This window comes from Mixophyes fleayi, chromosome 12 (assembly GCF_038048845.1).
Source record: "Mixophyes fleayi isolate aMixFle1 chromosome 12, aMixFle1.hap1, whole genome shotgun sequence".
Classification (NCBI taxonomy): domain Eukaryota; kingdom Metazoa; phylum Chordata; class Amphibia; order Anura; family Limnodynastidae; genus Mixophyes; species Mixophyes fleayi.
The window spans coordinates 31,569,840-31,588,860 of NC_134413.1; the positions used below are offsets into that span (position 1 = coordinate 31,569,840).

At 39.1% G+C, this 19,021-nt stretch overlaps 1 protein-coding gene across 1 annotated transcript in view; it reads left to right on the forward strand.

Moving 5' to 3' along the window:
* EXOC5 (exocyst complex component 5) overlaps positions 1 to 18,805 on the forward strand; it is a 41,123-nt gene extending 22,318 nt beyond the window's left edge. The window contains exons 6-18 of the mRNA XM_075193595.1: positions 941 to 969; positions 1,069 to 1,178; positions 1,623 to 1,667; positions 1,770 to 1,910; positions 3,636 to 3,718; positions 5,318 to 5,527; positions 6,112 to 6,259; positions 10,454 to 10,562; positions 12,429 to 12,549; positions 12,654 to 12,740; positions 13,648 to 13,756; positions 16,152 to 16,367; positions 16,551 to 18,805. Of these exons, the coding sequence (XP_075049696.1) occupies positions 941 to 969; positions 1,069 to 1,178; positions 1,623 to 1,667; positions 1,770 to 1,910; positions 3,636 to 3,718; positions 5,318 to 5,527; positions 6,112 to 6,259; positions 10,454 to 10,562; positions 12,429 to 12,549; positions 12,654 to 12,740; positions 13,648 to 13,756; positions 16,152 to 16,367; positions 16,551 to 16,739 (1,597 nt within the window). The 3' untranslated portion in view covers positions 16,740 to 18,805. The remainder of the gene's footprint in view (positions 1 to 940; positions 970 to 1,068; positions 1,179 to 1,622; positions 1,668 to 1,769; positions 1,911 to 3,635; positions 3,719 to 5,317; positions 5,528 to 6,111; positions 6,260 to 10,453; positions 10,563 to 12,428; positions 12,550 to 12,653; positions 12,741 to 13,647; positions 13,757 to 16,151; positions 16,368 to 16,550) is intronic.
* The last annotated feature ends 216 nt before the right edge of the window (positions 18,806 to 19,021 follow it).

A 19,021-nucleotide genomic window follows, 5' to 3' on the forward strand; every position in this document is an offset into this window, starting at 1 on the left:
ATCCTTGTGTTAGTTGTCAGTAAAATATAGTGAATTAATAGAATAGGAATTAAAAGGAGTAGAATATGTTAAAAAAGCCTTTACTATTACGAATGACAAGTAAAATCCGCACACATACAAATGAAAAATAAATTTTAAACAAAAAAAAATGTCAAATGAATTAAAACAAAAACAAACTAAACAGCAATAAAACAAATAAGCTAAATCAAATACACAAGTTCTATTCTCTGTACAGTTCCTAATTTGTATACTAAAAAAACATCAGTAATAATAATAGACTATTCCGTACTGGATCCTGGCATTTACTCTGCTTTGCTAAGACTTTCTTACACTCCTCCCATCAGCTTGTGCAAATCTTTGCTCCTCTGCAAACATTGCCATGTTGATCGGTGCTTTTGTATTGAACCTTGGACATTTTGCACTTAAATGATGCTCAGTGAGTGTGTAGCTTTTTTGATCACATAGAAGCGTTTTTTGTTTTTTTTTACCTTTTATATGTTTTACTTCAAAGGAAAAACAGTTTTTGTGTCTTGCTATGTGTGAGAATGTATTTAGAAATGTAAGCTTCTTACTACCGCATGCACTGTGGGTAACTCTGGCTATTGTTTTCCTTAAGCAGCATTTGGGTTGCTATACAGCAACTTGCATAGCAACCGTTCCAGTTTTAATTCTACAGAACACCCCTAGTGTACACACTACTACTGTTACTATTGCTACTACTATTACAATTACTACCACTAATTCTACTACTTGGATAAGTCTGGTGTATATTGTACAGTTTCGTTTCTAACAGTGACTGCTATCCAAGTTACTGCATGGCAACCCAACTGCAACCTGAACCCCAAACATATGGTTAAAGTTGAGAAGAGGAACGTTGAAGGTAATCAATTTAGTAAGGGTTTAAAAAAAAAAAAAAATTAATGTTATTTTCTTCTTGCAGGTTTGCCGAAGTAAAGTCAAAAATTGCTAGTGAGTTCCGTGTTTCCACATATGTTTCCCATCTTGTTTGTTTTTTTTCTGAATTGTGGTTCCCATGCTGAACTGACAGTAAGTTTCGGCTTTTTATAGGTAAATACCATGATCTTGAACACCAGTTGATTCAAGAGTTTACAAGTGCCCAGAGAAGAGGAGAGATTTCTCGTATGAGAGAAGTGGCTGCAGTATTGCTTCACTTCAAGGTACTGCAACCCTTTAATATGCAACTTTCACCCGTTTTGTAACAGAACCAATATTCAGGAGAAAGCAACCTATTTTCTAGAGACCAGTGACATCATTTAGACACTGCTTTCTTGGGAATATTGGTTTAGCCCACAAAAAGGATTCTGTAACGGAGTTTAGTAGATGTGTGTACAGACTTCTAAATAGAAATATTTTGTTTCTGCTTTTGAATATTTTGTTAATAAGTGACATCTTGCATATATAACTGTACATGCCAATAGAAACTTTCCCCAAAGGGGGCAAGCAAGAATTATGGAATGATAAATTGCTTGTTTGGTATTGCCAAGTAATAACTTGTATATTAAGCACCTCTCAGTATGAAGAGCAAAACATAATTTTGTTTTAAGAATAAAGTGTGAAAATAAGTTGTCTTTCTGATTTATGTTTCAATGTTTTCTCCATAGGGCTATTCCCATTGTGTTGATGTGTATATAAATCAGTGTCAAGAGGTAATGTGGACAGTATAACGCCATACCTGAAATGTGTTTTTATGTCATTTATTCATTGTAGACTATGTATGATAATTTATATGGTCACCTTTTGTATTTCAGGGAGCCTACTTGAGAAATGACATATTCGAGGACTCGGCTCTCTTGTGCCAGCGTGTCAATAAAGAAGTTGGGGATATTTTCAGCAATCCAGAAATTATTTTGGCCAAACTTATACAAAACATTTTTGAAGTCAAAATTCAGGTACACCATGCAAGGTGGACATGTCGCCTACAAACAATAGGGGCCGTCATTTTGGGGCCTGGAGTAATTAATATTCATGACATTGTGTTACCTTCGTTATGAAACAGTACCTGATGACTATATGACAGGCCTTAGCAATAAAATTCAGCAACCTCATTCATTGCTCAAAAGAATGCAGCTCAATTATCTGAATAACATGGTACTACGCTTGGAAACAAAACCTGTATGCAAAATATGGATAACTTCTAAGCGCTTTATCTGTGTAAATAGAAATAAAACACAATACAATCTAAACAAAAAAATCAAGCAAATGGGAAAGTCATGAGAAATAGGGACATTTTGAGTGAATATTGGGACTTCACTGTGCTTTAAATAGTGGACATTTTTTTTTCATGTTTACTTGTTTTGTTTTTTGTTTTTTTACTTTAATTTTATTGTGTTTTTATTCATGTTTACATGGGGAGAAAGCGCTTATAATTTATCTGTATTTTGTATACAAGCTCATGAGCATTAGGCAGTTTTTGGGTTGAAGTGTACCCGTCATAGTGGATTCAGCCATGTTATTGGGCTGACCCAATATTCAGCCTGTAAAATAAGCAGCTAGTGGCCTTTTCTGATGGATAATGCAGAATAAAGACAGGATAGAGTATACCGCCCAAGCGCAACTAGAGACGTCTATGGGAAAAGCTGTCCCAGCATTTCCCTGCTGTTTTCAGTGTATACAATACATTTACCATACGTTTTTCTCCATCACAGGACAGCCCTCAATTACAAAGATGTTTAGATCATCTGACATTTAATGAGTCATTAAACTATATACCTTCTATTAACCTCCATTGCTTACACCATAGCTGTAAATTTTCAAGTTACAGCCATCTGTTGAGCACCTTAATATAGCTATTGACCAGGTGAGACTGAAGCAGCAAGCTTTCCTGGTCCAGTAGGATATCATATGATTAGATGTAAGGCTTAATTTAATGATCTCAACTCTTTATACCACCACCACTTACAATTATGTAATTATGATTTATAATTTACTTTATTTGAAGAGAACACTAACGTAGTTGGAGTTGTCTGCTTTTGGGTTCTCATCCCCCAAGACTTTCACTGCTACTGATATTTTGTGTATATAACAAGCCTATTTTAATATTACGGTGTCACCCTGGCTTCATGAACGAAAAAGGCAAAGTATATGATCTGGGGTTTTTATTTTATACTGTCTGTGTTCTATATCAGTATACAATTGTGGCCCATGTTTCTAACAATGGAATCAAGCTTGGGAAGCTGAAAAACACTCTGGAATCACTGTATAAAAGGTTGGAAATCCAGAACGTTGTCTCAAAACAAACCCAACTATTTATAGTCTGTAATACACTGTATACTATGTGGGTGAGTATAGGATTTGAGGAAATTTGGAAGAAGTTTGTTAATTTTTGATAGTCAGACTGGGCCTGTCAAAATGTTTCACTTCATACCTTTAATTCAGCCCGCGCAGTATATTTCACCTGCTTAAAATATTTCTCTTCTTTTCTTTTATAATATGTTTTATCTCTAGCAACCTGATAGACTGTGAGATTGGCTGGCTTATTTACATTAAGATGAAAAGAACACACAACCATTCATAATTTTGTTTACATATGCTGTGGCTAATTGCACAGGACACAGTTAATGTGCCATTTCTTGACGCCAGCTAAGAATTTGCCTCTTTCCCCAATTTAACTCTAGACGTTTGTGAAAGAGCAGTTGGAAGAATGTAGAAAATCAGATGCAGAACAATATCTTAACAATCTCCATGATCTGTACACAAGGTAAAATTGATTTATTTGGCAAATTTATTTCAAGTAATTGTGTGCAGATTTAGAAAGGGTGGGGGTGGAGTGTGTTTATCAAGGTAATGGCTGCAGGCAAGAACAACTCAAATTGCTGTGCTCCATATTTTTATTGCTGAATTGTTGCTTTGAAGTGATAGATAAGTGAAAAAGTTTGTTGTCTTAAAGTGTACCTGCACTTCCATGTAGGGGGGCAGCCATTGTTTGAGCTACACAAGTGTTTGTGTTATTAAAACAATGCACCCTATTGATAGGGTGCAGTGTCATAAATATCGGGGCAGCCCACATAAATATTCACTTCTGTACGCAAGTGACAAGTCATCATCATCATCAGCTATTTATATAGCGCCACTAATTCCGCAGCGCTGTACAGAGAACACACTCGCATCAGTCCCTGCCCCATTGGAGCTTACCGTCTAAATTCCTTAATATACACACAGAATGACAGACAGAGACAGAGAGACTAGGGTCAATTTTATAGCAGCCAATTAACCAACCAGTGTGTTTTTGGAGTGTGGGAGAACCTACAAACTCCACCAAGATAAGGCCATGGTCGCGAATCGAACTCATGACCCATTGCTGTAAGGCAGAAGTGCTAACCACTAAGTCACTGTGCTGCCAAGTACACTTTAATGTCATTATTATAAAGCGCATATAATGATGGCATTGCAAAAATAAAAGATATTTAATATCAATTCTTGGCGGAAACACCGAAAATCTTGCCGTCCGTGCACGATTACCGTTATTGCGGTAATCGTGCGTGGGAAAAACCATTAATACAGTATTTTTCTCGCTGAATTTCAGCTCGCAGGTCCCTGAGCCGCGAGCTGAAATCCAGCTAACTATTACCGTATTAACGGTAAATGCTTTTACGCGGCGCAGAAAAAAAACAATTGAATATGCCCCTTATATTCATATATATTGTGCACTATGTATCATTTATCATTATATGTCTGTTCTTTTAGCAGAAAGACCAGACATAATCATTGGTTTACATAAAAGATACAGGATACAAAATCTGTATTTTACTGAGCTAAATAAAATGTCATCATCCATTTATTTGGTGAAAGAAGACCTATTTACAGCTGTGCTTTAGGGTTGGGGTTTCTCTAGTTTGTAGCCCCTGGAATGGGGAAGGAGAGGCTAGCCAGCGCTCAGAAATTAAAAAGTTTCAAATATCCAATTACTTTGCTTGCAGTTGTTATATATGGCTTTGTGGATATACACACTCAGGCTTGATTAGTGACATTACTACTTGTTGTTGGCTACTTTTGCATTTTGCCCTATCTCATCTGCTGTTTAGTCATTAAGTTTAGGCTGTGAGAGTTTTTTTTGTCCTTTCTAATGTAATGGTAGATAGTATTCAAACATGTTTGATATGAATGCCTATATTCATTGAACATAGTCTCTTCGCTATAGTCTATTTTAAAGGAATGTATAATTTTTTTCTTTTTTAAAAGATGTCTATCGGACATAGCAGAAGACTTACCACTAGATAATACTTGCCACTAGACCTAGAAGATGGATTATGTGACATGTATTTATTTTGGATATATGTGTTTATTATATCTTCTACAGAACAACTAACCTCTCTAGTAAACTAATGGAGTTCAATTTGGGAACAGACAAGCAGACTTTTTTGTCCAAGTTGATCAAGTCAATTTTCATTTCTTACTTGGAGAACTATATTGATGTAGAAACTGCTTATTTAAGAAGTCGGAGTTCAATGATCTTACAACGATATTATGATTCCAAGAACCATCAGAAGAGGCCGATTGGAACTGGAGGGTAAGTAGTATATTTCAACTTTTTGTTATTGCTCATATAGATTGTGTATATTTGGCTAAATCAATAATCTGCTCCCTGAACTAGTATGTTATCAGCCATATCCCTTTTCTAACAGTTACCAGTTTTATATAGTTTCCTTAAATGTCAAAGATTCACTTAAGAACACTACAAAAGCCTGAGTCTTATTCCATTGTGATGTCTATTAGTGACACCACAAGATTAGATATAAATGACATGTTGGGCTTTGCAGTTTGAACTTTTTGTACTTTATCAGTTGCCTTTATTTTAGTTGTCTAAGACCTGTCAGATATCGCTTGCTGTTTGGTATGGAAAACGGAGGTAATACTCCTCTGCACTTGTTGTATGAAAGAAGCACTGGAAATTCATATTGACAGAACAGTGCATTTTACCCTAATGCCAAATTAGGCTAGTGTCCCTATCCATGTGTAAATGAGACAGGGGTCCACATTTATAACCCTATTATGCATGGACATTGCTGATCAGACTTTACACCCACATTTCCATTTATATTATATTTCCTGGTACATGGGTATTAGAGTATTCTTTTCCTTTTTCTGTGACAGTATTTCAGAACTAAAGGAAAGGATTAGGCAGCGCACAAACTTTCCTCTGGGACCAAGTATAGAAACTCACGGTGAGACATTTTTGGCCCAAGAAGTGGTGGTAAACCTCTTGCAGGAAACCAAGCATGCCTTTGAAAGATGTCACAAGGTAACGTGCAGCAGATCCTGAACATTGTCGCTTCTTTGCCATTTTTACTTAAGTTGGGGTTTTGCATTCATCCACTAGAATATGTACTTTTTTTGCTTTTATTACCACTGATGTGAACATTGCTACATACTGACTTACGTGACACAATTGTCCCTATTTCTACACTTTCCTCTTTGGGGTGGTATCATTTGGGCTTCAATGTAGCCTGTAAGTGCACCTATTGTCATTTTGGCTCTGTGAAAAACTTTACCACTGGGAAGATCTTACCTTAATGAAGCAGGCCCATTGATAGGTGCAGCGTGTTGGTGAAATTGTAGACACGTTTATTGATCCTTTAGCATTGTGTTATGTTTATTGCTTATCACACCAATTAACTTCTGATTTATCCTAGGGGGACACTGGAAATACTGGGGTATAGAGTGTGGTGAAATGTAGCTTGGAAACTTCAAATTAGTTGACAAAAGCTCTGGCTCCTTCCCCTCTATACGCCTATTGGCTGCTATGACTTCTGTTCTTTTTAGTGACTGCAGGAGCAGGGCTTGTTTGTTTTTTTCTTGTATAGCCACCATGGCAGTTTTAATTTTTTCTTTATTATATTCTTTTATGACTGCAAATTTGTTTTCATAATTGGAAGCCCACTCAACTATAGTGGCGGTGGGTGCACAGAGAGGGAAACGGAGATACTGTGGTCGGTGCCTCCTTCTGTCGCCTGCCTGTTCTCAGCATTGAAATGCCTCCAGAGGGAACCTGGTAGATTCAAGCACAGGTAGTGACCAAGATCTCTGTGCCTGACAGCCATCGAACGGATCAGAACTAAACCACGAGCCAGGTGGCTTCCAGGTAGATGACTCACTTTTCTGCCAGTTTCATTACTGTAGGTTAGCCCCTGACCCACTGTAGAGTAGTGGGTGCAGGATCCCTGGGCCTCATAGGTCAGCACTAGACAGCAAGTTCGCTTTGGGGGTGGGGGTCTTAGGTGATAGCAACTCATTTGTTTTTGCTAGACTTCCTCCTTGGTGGGCTTCTCACCCTGGCAAGCCTGACAAATCTAGAGTGAGAAACCATTTCTAATGTAGCAGCAGCTACTATCTCCTTACGTCATATCTTATTTCTGTGCAGGGTCTCTAGTATGGGGGTGGTAAGCCTTGTTAGTGTTTTTTTTTTTAAACTATCTCTCACTGTCTATTCACTACCTACACCAAGGGTGGGGAAGGTCTGTCCGGCAGGCCTTATAAGATAAGGCCCACAAAATCATTTGGTCCGGCCTGGCAGAATGCGGTAAGTGAGGTAAGCAGAACAGGGGGCACCAAGACTGAGAGGCTCTCCCCCCACCGATCATCCTCCTCTTCTCCACCGGCCCTACAGAAGTAGAAAAATAAAATAAAATAAACCTCTCTGACAGATCGGCGTACTCTTCCACTCCCCTCCTCCCTGTGCACTGAATGTCGGGCATGTCGTCCTCGCGACCGACTGTTGCAGTGAGGAGCACACTGAGGAGCTACGAACAACACAAGAGAAGAAAAGAAAAGACAGAATAAAGAAGGAAATCATAAGATAAGTGAAGAGGAGAACAAACAACATGATGGGCGCAGCATGAAAGAGTTGAGACAAAGACTCCATAGTGCTTACTTAACAAAATAGGAATCTCTGTCTTACTGGTAGCCACACGCAGAGTCCTCTTGCTGCAGGTTTGGCAGACGGATGCAGAGTCCAAAAAGACACTTAAGCTATTGCCTTTCTTGAGGGAGGCTTTGTTCGGCCCTGAGCTGGATAAAATCATCTCAGTGGCTATAGTGGGGGGGAGAGAGACATCTTTTTTCCCCCTTAAATGCCTGCTTTTTGCGTCCATCACTGCCCCGATAAGGCAAGGAGCCAGTCCTCCAGAGGTAAGACCTTCACCTCTTGTGGGTGCCAACAGACCTTAGCCACCAAGACATCCAGCTTCTAATCCAGCAGTCGGCATAATGGGCAAACTTCACTCTTGGGGTCCCCTGTCGTGGGAGCACGTTTGCTGCTGGATTTGAGTTCTACTCCAATCTTTTCTTGGTACAGGAGCCATACGGGTCCTTCAGGCTCATCCTCAACTTAAAATTTCTAAATGTTCACGTCAAGGTGGACAAATTCAAGAAGGATGACTGTAATCAACAGTATGGAATGTGGGGAGTTTATGGTGTCCATGGACATCAAGGATGTCTACCTACACGTTCAGATCTGGGAGAGGCATCTGTGCCTCCTCAGGTTTGCTGTACAGTTCCAGCATTTCAGTTTCCAGGCCCTACCACTGGACGGCACCTAGAGTGCCCCATTTCATGAAGGAAACTATTTTGATCATGCGCTGGGCAGAACTAAATGTTCTGGTAATTGTGTTGGTATTTATCTCAGATGTAGTCAACTGGGAAGCCAACTTTCTCAGCCAGAAGACCCTTCATCCTGGGGAGTGGTCTCTACACCCAGATGCCTTCCAGCAGCTGGTGCATAGGTAGACATCAGCATGTTGGCATCCTGGTTGAACCACACGGTGGAGACCTATTGCTTCAGGACAAGGGACCCCCAGGTGGTGGTAACAGACGCCATGTCGTCTTCCTGTTATTTTCCCCTCATTTACATATTCCGTCCAGTAATCGTGCTATCCCAGGTTCTCAAGAAGGTAGAGGGAGCACACCCGACTGATCCTGGTTACTTTGGACTAGCCAAGAAGGTCGTCATGTCAGAGGCTCCTCCGTGGAGGGTCCCTCTAAGACCAGACCTTGTAAGCCACGGTTCGTTCCTGCACCCACCAGAGCGTACCTCTGACTGTTTAGGCCATGACCCTTTAAAGCCAAGGTGTTTACGGATTGTGTGGTACAGACCATGTTGAGGGCTTGCAAACTGGTATCAGCCAGGAAGTATCATAGGGTCTGGAAGGACCTATGTTTCCTGGTGCGAGCTACAAGGGTATTTTTCTTCATTCTGGTTAGCTGGGATTCCAGGTTTCCTGCAGGACAGCCAGGACGGAGGCTTGAGACGTAGCAACATGAACATTCAGGTATCTGCCTCCCTGTTTTTTTCAAGCGAAAACTAGCACTTCTACTAGAGGTGCAAACCTTTCTGCAGGGATTTGTGCATGTGCGGCCTCCATACTCTCCTCTGGTGACATCTGGGATTTGATGCCTTTATAGCATCCTCTACAGTTAGGTGAGTTTCTAAGCTGGGGCTCTGTCCTGTAAATCTTCCTTCCTCATTCTCCATGAGCACAGTTCTTTACTTAGGACTAAGTCTTCTTTTCAAACCAAGGTTGTTTCCAGGTTCCATTTGAACCAGCATATACTGGTTCTGGCCTTGCATCAAGGTAGATTCCAGTATGATGAAGGCTCTATTCATTCTTTGATCATAGTTAGGACTTTCAGAAGTTATCAACATGGCCAAGGAGGTGCGCAGGACAGAGGACCTTCTGGTTCTATATGATGCCCTAAAGAGAGGCCTCTAAGCAGACCATTGTTAGGTGGATGTCTGTAAACTGACAGGCTTACATAGGGGCAGGTCAGCCGGTTCCCGAGAATGAAAGGGCTCATTTTACTCGGTCTGAGGGTTCCTCCTGGGCGGTGTAACATGGTACTTCACCTCAGCAGCTGTGCAGGGTGGGCACCTGGTCTTCAGTGCACATGTTTACAAAATTCTACAGGTTTTGTGTCCAGAAATGCCAGTTTTTGATGCAAGGTGGTGGCGCAGTACATCAGAATGTACCCTCCCTGAGGTACAGCTTTGAGGCGTCCCCAGTGTTCCCCCTAGGAGGAATGAGAAAATGTGATTTTCGTACTTCTGTTAAATCCTTTTCTCTGAATCTATAGAGGACACTTTACACTCTTTCTTGTTCTGCTATTTTTGTTCTGTTTCTTGTTGTAGTTAAAAAAACAAAAACATTTGTCTCCCCTCTCGCTTGTTCTCTACTCGTTGGTAAAAAAATAACTGAAGTTCTAGCAGTCAATGGGGGGTATAGAGGTGGAGGAGCTTGAGCTTTTGCCGGATAATTTAAAGTGCTTAATCTCCATTTCACCGCACTATACCCCAGTGTTTCCAGAGTCCCCCATGGATTCGGAGGAAAGACTTAACGTAGGTACAAAAATCCAATTTTACAGTGTCTTATCCCAGCCCTGCATAATCACTGGATAACGATGGCTTAATAATTACTACAAATATTTCCATTTTTTTCCTCAGCTTTCAGATCTATCTGATCTTCCAAAGAATGCATTTAGAATATTTTCAATACTTGTTGATTACTTATGCGTAGAGCACATTGACTATGCCTTGGAAATAGGATTAGGAGGTAAGTTTCATTATTCTAACAGGTTGGTTGGCTTCTGATGAAATTCCTTCTAGTGTGTATGTGTCATAGGAAATATAGATTGTAAGCTCCATTGGGGCAGGGTCTGATGTGAAAGATTACATGTTCTCTGTTAAGCACTGTGTAATATGTGTGTGCTATATAAATAACTGTTGAGAATAATAATAGAATATGGTAATGGACTTTGGTAACCTATGGCAGTGGATCCCAAACTTTCTCAGTTCGAGGCACCCTTGGGTTCAACATAATTTTTTCAAGGCACCCCTAAGCCAAAATATTTACCAAGAAGTCCACCGCCTTGCTTACAAACGGCTCTGTGAGATCGCCGTGGCACCCCAGGGAGCCACGGCACACAGTTTGGGAACCACTGATCTATGGCTTTTAGCTGTTGAACTACAAATCCTAGCATGCCCAGCCAGCTAGAAGCATGATAACTTCAAAACATTTCTGTAACGGCTGGAGGATGAAAGGTGTCTTGGACATTACAGTGTATATGTGTGTGTAGCCAGTAATCTACAGTGTACTGTAAAGGGCGTAATCAAATTAGTATATTAACAGTTTGCATTGTCAAGCAACGCACGCACGCACTACTGGTTGTAATTTGTTACTTGGTAGAATATACTTATAAAAGCCTAAAATTTTCTGTGTATCAATAGTGATTACATTCACCTTTTTCCTATGACTGATATGTAAAAAGAGTGGTTTATTTTTGTGCCTGTGGGAAAAGAACAATATGTATAGTGGACGTTGCGGGTGGATGTTTGCAAGCAAGTAATCTAGCTATCTGCTGGGGGGAATGCAATTTGATAAGCCACAACAGTTCCTGTTGGACAAACACCTGAAAACACCCATTATTTATACTCAATCCTACAATGCACTCTACCTGGAAGACATCTCAGCAGTCTGCACCCGTTCATAAGTAAAAGTAGTAATACAGCCTGTTTGAAGCATATATTCAATGTGGAAAAGATTATTTCAGTATAATGCATGTACTTTAATGGGAACATTCCTACATTGTTAAAATTTCCCAGAAATAATCACTGATTTTTTTGGGCATTTCTAATGAAAGAACTGTTAATGCACTTTTTTTTTTGCAATGTGAGCGACACATTCAAAAGACTTAAATAATAAATATTAATAATGGCCAATTGTTAATGTTTATGTATTTTATATAGTACCACTGCATATCTCAGCGCAATACAGAGGAAAAGTATAATTCACATTAGTCCCTGCCTCATTGCAGCTTGAATTCACACACAGACCCATTTTAATCAGCAATCAGGTTAACCTATCAGTCTGTTTTGGAATGGGAGGAAACCCACACACGCATATGGAGAACATACAGACTCTGCATAGATAGGTCCCCTCATGACCCCTGTGTAGTGAGCCAGCAATGCTAACCACTGTGCTACCTAATTATGTTAACGGCAAATAGTATGATGCAATAGAAGAGTGACAACTTCTTACACTAATTTAAACTGAGAAAATATTTATAGTTAATTTGTAGTTCCACGTTGTATGCAGCTCTTTGCAGAAGTCAGTAACCTGGAATGTATTTGTAAAATGACATTATAAACTCCGCTATTCTAATAGTGGCTTGTTATATACATATAACATACATTTATGTGGATAGTATCTAGTATACAAAATATTCAGGGAGAAATTGACAATATTAACAAAAAAAATACTCTAAACATAGACAAACAAATTCACGGAAAAAAAGTGTTTACCATGTTAAGAATACAACATTATTTAGATAATTTCTTAGACAAGTATATAGACCACATATATAATGTTGGATATAGATGCCATATATTTCATCTGAAGGATCATTTTCTGTCTCTCCAGCAATCCCTTCTCCTGACTCTAAGAATGCCAACCTATATTTCTTTGATGTTGTACATCAGGCCAACACTATTTTCCATTTATTTGATAAACAATTCAATGATCATCTCATGCCTTTAATTAGGTAAGGTTTTTTTTCTGCTTTCTATTGTTAAGCATGAGAAATACGGATATTGTGATGCTTAAAATGCCTATGATCCTTCTCTCCTTTTTTTTTTCTTTCTGCAGCTCTTCTCAGAAACTGACAGAATGTCTGCAGAAAAAGAAAGATATCATTGAACAAATGGAGGTCAAGCTGGACACTGGTATTGACAGGTTAGAAAATACAGTTAATTTCTTTGCAGATTCTAAAGCAGAGGTAGGTGCCCTGCAGGGCACTTCAGGTGTGGTTTCTGCATGCCTTACCAAGTCTGACTAGCAGGAGATGCTGGAACTTCCACGAAAGCTGGAGTGTCATCATCATCATTTATTTATATAGCGCCAGCAAATTCCGTAGCACTTTACAATTGGGAACAAACATTAATAAAGCAATACTGGGTAATACATACAGACAGAGAGGTAAGAGAACCCTGCTCGCAAGCTTACAATCTATGGGACAATGGGAGTTTCAAACACAAGGGCAAGTACTACATCATATTGCACAATGGACCAGCTAGAACGCAAAGGTAAAAAGTATTGAGTGAGGAGATGTATGTTGGTGCAATTTTGTTGACGGCCTTTTATGTTAGTAGGACAAGTTTCCTAAGGACTCATTTACATTAGCAATAGGGATTTCATTAAATGCTCATGTGAAGTGTTTTTGCAGTTGCTTTCATTTTAGTTACATGTTGTAATTTATGCCTGTCAAACTACTGTGTTTTTTATGTCTGTATGCATGTATTTGTTAGCTTTCTAGTAGAGTAGAGAGACTACATTGTTGGCACTAGAGAGAAAATGGCATAGATGCATTTTTTTTTCTTCATGTTTTGTAATTTAACATGCATTAAACAAAAAAAAATTGAACGCAGCAAAATCCATTATTTAAAACAATGACACATTTGACAAACATTTAAGGCACATTTCAAATGTGTCCAAAGGGCTTAAAAATAGGAATTGCGGAAAAAAAAATGGTTCTATAAATTATCCCTAAGCCTGTTTTAGGGAATGGCATGTGCAGTCATTGTAGCATATAACACAAAAAAAACAACAAAAAAACCCAAACATAATTCTGATTTATCTACAGGACACTAAACTGTATGGTTGGTCAGATGAAGCAGATTTTGACTGCTGAGCAGAAAAAGACTGATTTCAAACCAGAAGATGAAAATAATGTATTAATTCAATACACTACTGTAAGTAATATAAGTAGTTTTTCTTTTTTGTCATTTGATCAAATTATACTAAATCGTGTCTGCCCATCTATATTTAAGACTGCTATGCCTTGGCATTAATTCTGAAATATACACCATTGGAACACCTGGTCAGAGCTCAAGTCATGGAGCAATGATTTCAGGACAATTTACTTGGTTCCCGGTCATGTAATTGCTGTCATAGTGAATCACGGTATATATTTTTTTATAGCAACAAACTTTAATAAGCACAACTCCTTTTTTTACCCACAACCATTTTAGCTGCTTTATAGAGGAATACAGTATAAGGCAACATACAGAATGTTACTTTTCTATTTTTAAATTAAAATTGCCCTGTTCCAAAATAAACTTTTTTGTATGCCCAAAAGTTAGTAGACTAAATGTATTTTTCTCCTACTCCAATAAGGGGGCATAAATGATGGGCTATACACTTCACTGCTTCTCCATTGACCTGCATAGTGATGTTTTTTCTGACATCGTGTGGGAGGGATATCCACAGCAGTCTTTTACAGGTTCCCGTTGGTGGCCAAGTTTTTCTCAACCACTGAAGCCATTGACTGCCTTATAACAATGGTTCTCTGGGCTTCAAAGAAGACTGTAAGTCCTCCTAGTCACTGGTTGAGTTCTATGGGCACAGATGCTGTAGATATTCATTCACTTTGTTGTAAACCCTAGGTCCTCAGGAGGGTACATTATATCATGATTCAGGCCTTAAGGGAAATGGATTTTTTGACTCCCTCGGACACACATCTCTACATTTCCATTTTGGAAGATCATCACCACTTCCTTTTTGCCTTCATGAGTCACGTTTTCAATTCTGGTTATTTTCCTCTGGCTTGTCCTTGACCCTGTGAGCTGTCATCTATTATAACTTTCATGGCAGAGCTTTTGTGGTCACTGGGGGGTCATTATCATTCGGTATCTTGATACAGTGGTAAAGGCCCAGTCCAGAAACCTGGAGAGTTGCCATCTCCATCTGCCCATCCAAACCCTGGAGGCCAATGGTTCGATTACCAAGGGGCCCAAGTCTCTCTGCTATCATTGTGTTCCTGGATTTCATTTTTTTAACAGTATAACACTGGGTGTTCCTTCCTCAAGACAACGTTTATTTGCTCCAATAGCTAATCTCTCCTTGTCTGACCAACTTGCGTTTGGCCATCAGGTAATAAATGAGGATGGTGGGAACTATGGTCTCCAACCTGGAGGCAGTCCCCTACATGCAGTTCCACATGAATGTTCTCAGAGATCTATTCCAGGACCACAGTCTGTCACCTTGCAAGCTAAATCCATTTATCTCAGAGGGTGGTTTACTCCCAGGGTTGTTGGATGGACAAGTCCCATCTTTTGATGGGGAGAATCTGCTGGTTACCTGAACCATCAGGTCATGAAGCACTCATTCTGCAATGGGCAGAGACAGTTGTTCTGAACATCTTAGTGTCTTTACACCTGGGAGGCAGACCTGAATTATCAAAGCTTAGACCCTGGTAAGTGGTCTCCTCACTCCAGTATCTTTTTTAAATCTTCGACATATGGTGCTTGGCAGTGATAGATCTGTGGACATTGTGTCTAAATTATAATTCTTTATCTCCAAATATTGTCAACTAGGAGCACATCTCACCAATTCCTCGGATTCTGCAGTTGACATTGGTGTCTGTATAGTTCTGTTTGGCCGAGATGGCCACGGTTCGCTGATCTGATTAGTTCCTCTGTCGGATTGCTATGGTGATTTCTTCTTTGACCCGATCCCTTGTTCTAAAGCTCATTCTTTCACCAAAGGCCTTCAGGAGATGGCTCTGTTTTTATTTTTTGGGCATTTAAACTGGCATATTCACAAAAAGCAAACTTTTCCTGAATTGTTCCCTTAGTTATTTCTATGCCAATAACTACAGCTGTATAATATAAATTTGCTTAATTAGACCTGAAAAGAACAAAATATATATTGTAGCACAAAAAAGGTTTCATGGTGTGAACTACCTCTGGCCATAAAGGGGTTAACTGTGGTTAACAGATATTTGTTGTTTTGTTTAGTTTATGGGGCTATTCCATTAACCCATCTGCAGTGAATAAGTGGAATATATTTCTCCCACTCTAAGCTATTATTTATATTCCGGGCCCTATACCTCTGCCCCTTTCTTTTGGATTTTAAGAGAATGTGAAACAGGATGGAAGAGAAACTTTCACATAGTGAAACAATGAAGTTTAGCAAAATGTTAGTCTTGCAAAATGTGAAATCCTGCAAAACAAATAATGTACGATATATTTTGGCTTATTTAAAAAAGAAAATTATATAACTGTGAAATAAATAAATATAGTATTTGTGGATCTTTGAAAAATTCACGCTCAAAAGCTCAATGACCATGACTTTATTTATAAATAGGCTTGCTCCAAAGTTTGCCTTTATGTTCGAAAGCAAGTGGAGAAGATCCGTAATTCAATGGATGGGAAGAACGTGGACACAGTACTTATGGAACTGGGATTGCGCTTCCATCGTCTTATATACGAGCATCTGCAGCAGTTTTCATACAGCTCAATGGGAGGCATGCTTGCCATCTGCGATGTCGCCGAGTACAGGAAATGCGCCAAGGAATTCAAAGTTTGTATTTGGCGGAGGGCCGCTGTCCTTATTTCTTTTATTAAACATTTCTCATTTCTTTGTGACTAGTTTATACTGTTGAATTTTGGATTTAAAAATACCAGAGCAGTTGTTATCAATATGTCATATTATTGATTATCTCTAACATATCCATCTCATTGCTGTTTTACTGTCACTTTGCAGATTCCTCTTGTGCTGCAGCTGTTTGACACTCTGCATTCCCTCTGCAACCTTCTAGTTGTGGCACCAGATAACTTAAAGCAGGTTTGCTCTGGAGAGCAGCTGGCCAGCCTGGACAAGAACATCTTACACTCCTTTGTGCAACTAAGAGCAGACTACAGATCCTCACGCCTTGCCCGACACTTCAGCTGAACGAGCTGACTGCCTAGAAGAATGTGTTTCAGCCTACGCCAGGGCTAGAAAATAGCACAGTAGCCACTCCTTCATACATAGAGGTTGCTTAAGGTTCTGCAGTGCGGTGTCCCTGGCTTTAGAACTGTAGTGCAGCCATATACAGTATAAGTGCTGCCCTTTCTGCCTATATCAACAAACGGGCATTTCTTAGGTTGCTTTTTTTCTTCCCCGGAAGATACATTTAGGAGCATTCTTCTTTAAAGTAGAGCCAACAATCCTTTCCTGTTTGTACTTAAAGAAAGAAAAGATTGTTATTTCAATGGGACACTACTTATAGCTTGGTTGGCTAGCAAGTTCATTTTTAAAGGGACTAAACTACTGCTTTTAAGAAAGTAGGGAAGTGTTTGCTTCTTATTGTGTATTGTGATGCCATGACAGGTGATTTAGTACTATAATATAAGTGATTCAAGAGTCGGACATGAGCTCTCCTGCTTCGTGGGTGCAAAATGTTTTATTCCTAGCTGGGCCTGGGATGGCACTCCACGAATGTACTACCATTAATATGATTACAATATATAACATTTTCTAAATGACCATTGTTGACTTGCACTGAGCATTAAGATGTCTGTTTTGTTATGTTTGGTGAGCCATGTCTCCTGTATCCATCACTCTGACACACACAAAAAAAAACCCTTACCTTGTAATTTGCCCTTCTGGCCTTTAAGAAAGCCAACTCAAATCTTACATATTCATAACTGTGTTTTATCCCATCACGCATTTAACTTATTTGTACAGATCATTAAGCTAGACTAGTTCAGTTAAGATGTCAGCCCTGGAGATGCTCCGGAATTGAGAGCTATTATTAAGCGTTGGTCATTTTATATACATATATGTTTTGTTTGTTTCCCAATGGTCTCTCATCATTGACATATAATGGAAATATATTTTGAACAGTTGATTAAATTGTGTTATAGTAGTGGTCTTCATGAAAGTGGTAACTTAGGATCTGTACGGTATTTTAATTTGCAGATTTAACGGATGTCTTTTTGGGGCCTCACATGTTTCAAAGATTTTGCAAATAAACCTGTCGCTTTTCTCTACAATTTGGGGGAAAATGGTAATCTCTATATACTTGTATTTCATGCCAAAAGTATGTTGCCATGTTATCTATAGTTTAGAACCAGTATGAAAAACACAATCATACTTAAGAAATCTGTGGTTATCAAGGTCTGTTTGTATCATGTTCTTTAAGTATTATCTCGCTGAGTATGATGAAATTAATTCCATAAGAACAGCTGTAGCATCATTGCTTCTCGTCCTAATAGCTAGTAAGTTGTTTTTTTTTATCATCTTACAATCTGATCTTTCTGCTATTTTCCCCAGCCATATAAATGTCCAGCTTGACCATTCACCCAACAACCCGGTCAAGGCGATGGGACCACATCCTATAAATAGTTTATCGTCACGACATAAAACCACAATAATTATCTAATGGTCTAAAAAACAGAAATGATTTGTAATCACCTATGCCAAGTCTTTTCTGTCTCCATCTATTAGCATACAGTGCCGGTTGCATTAAGGAGGGACTAACTGCAGAGGAGACTAACGTTGGGTACTTATAGCTGCAGAAAACCTGCCATTGTCATCTTGTGGACCATCAAATTAGTGGAGAAGAGGGTGCTTTATAAAGTTTATAACAAGATTGTAAAATGTGGTATCCTGGGCACATAGGAGACGTGACTTAGTGGTGGCCTCTTGAAGGTTAGGTGGTAGGCATACGTGCATTTGCATTATGCAGAAAGAAATGTTGTGAAATGGAAAGTAATGACAAGAAATCTAATGCTGTGATTGCATCTCACATAAGTTGGTTTTATCACCCTAATGCCCCCTCTACTTTTGGGTCTGTGAACACTTTTTGGTTTGTGTCCTTTTATTGTGCTTTGTCCTCAAAGCGTTCATCACCGGTTTAGCTCTTGTTATATGTATTTAACTACAGACAGCAGCCACATCCAAAATACATTTTTTGTGAGTTGACAATATTTGTATCGAACACAAGAATAAACTACTTTCAAAACATGGTTAAAGGAGAACTCTGCCAATGAATGTTTCTCTCAATAATCTCTGCTCTGCCAGTTAAATAGGGCAGAGGGGCGTGTTCCATGTTTGGGATGCACAATGTTCAGGAGTTACTCTTACAAAGACACCAGGGGGTAAATGTATCAAGCTGAGAGTTTTCCGGCGAGTTTGAAAATCCAATCAGATTCTAGCTATCATTTATTTAGTGCATTCTACAAAATGAC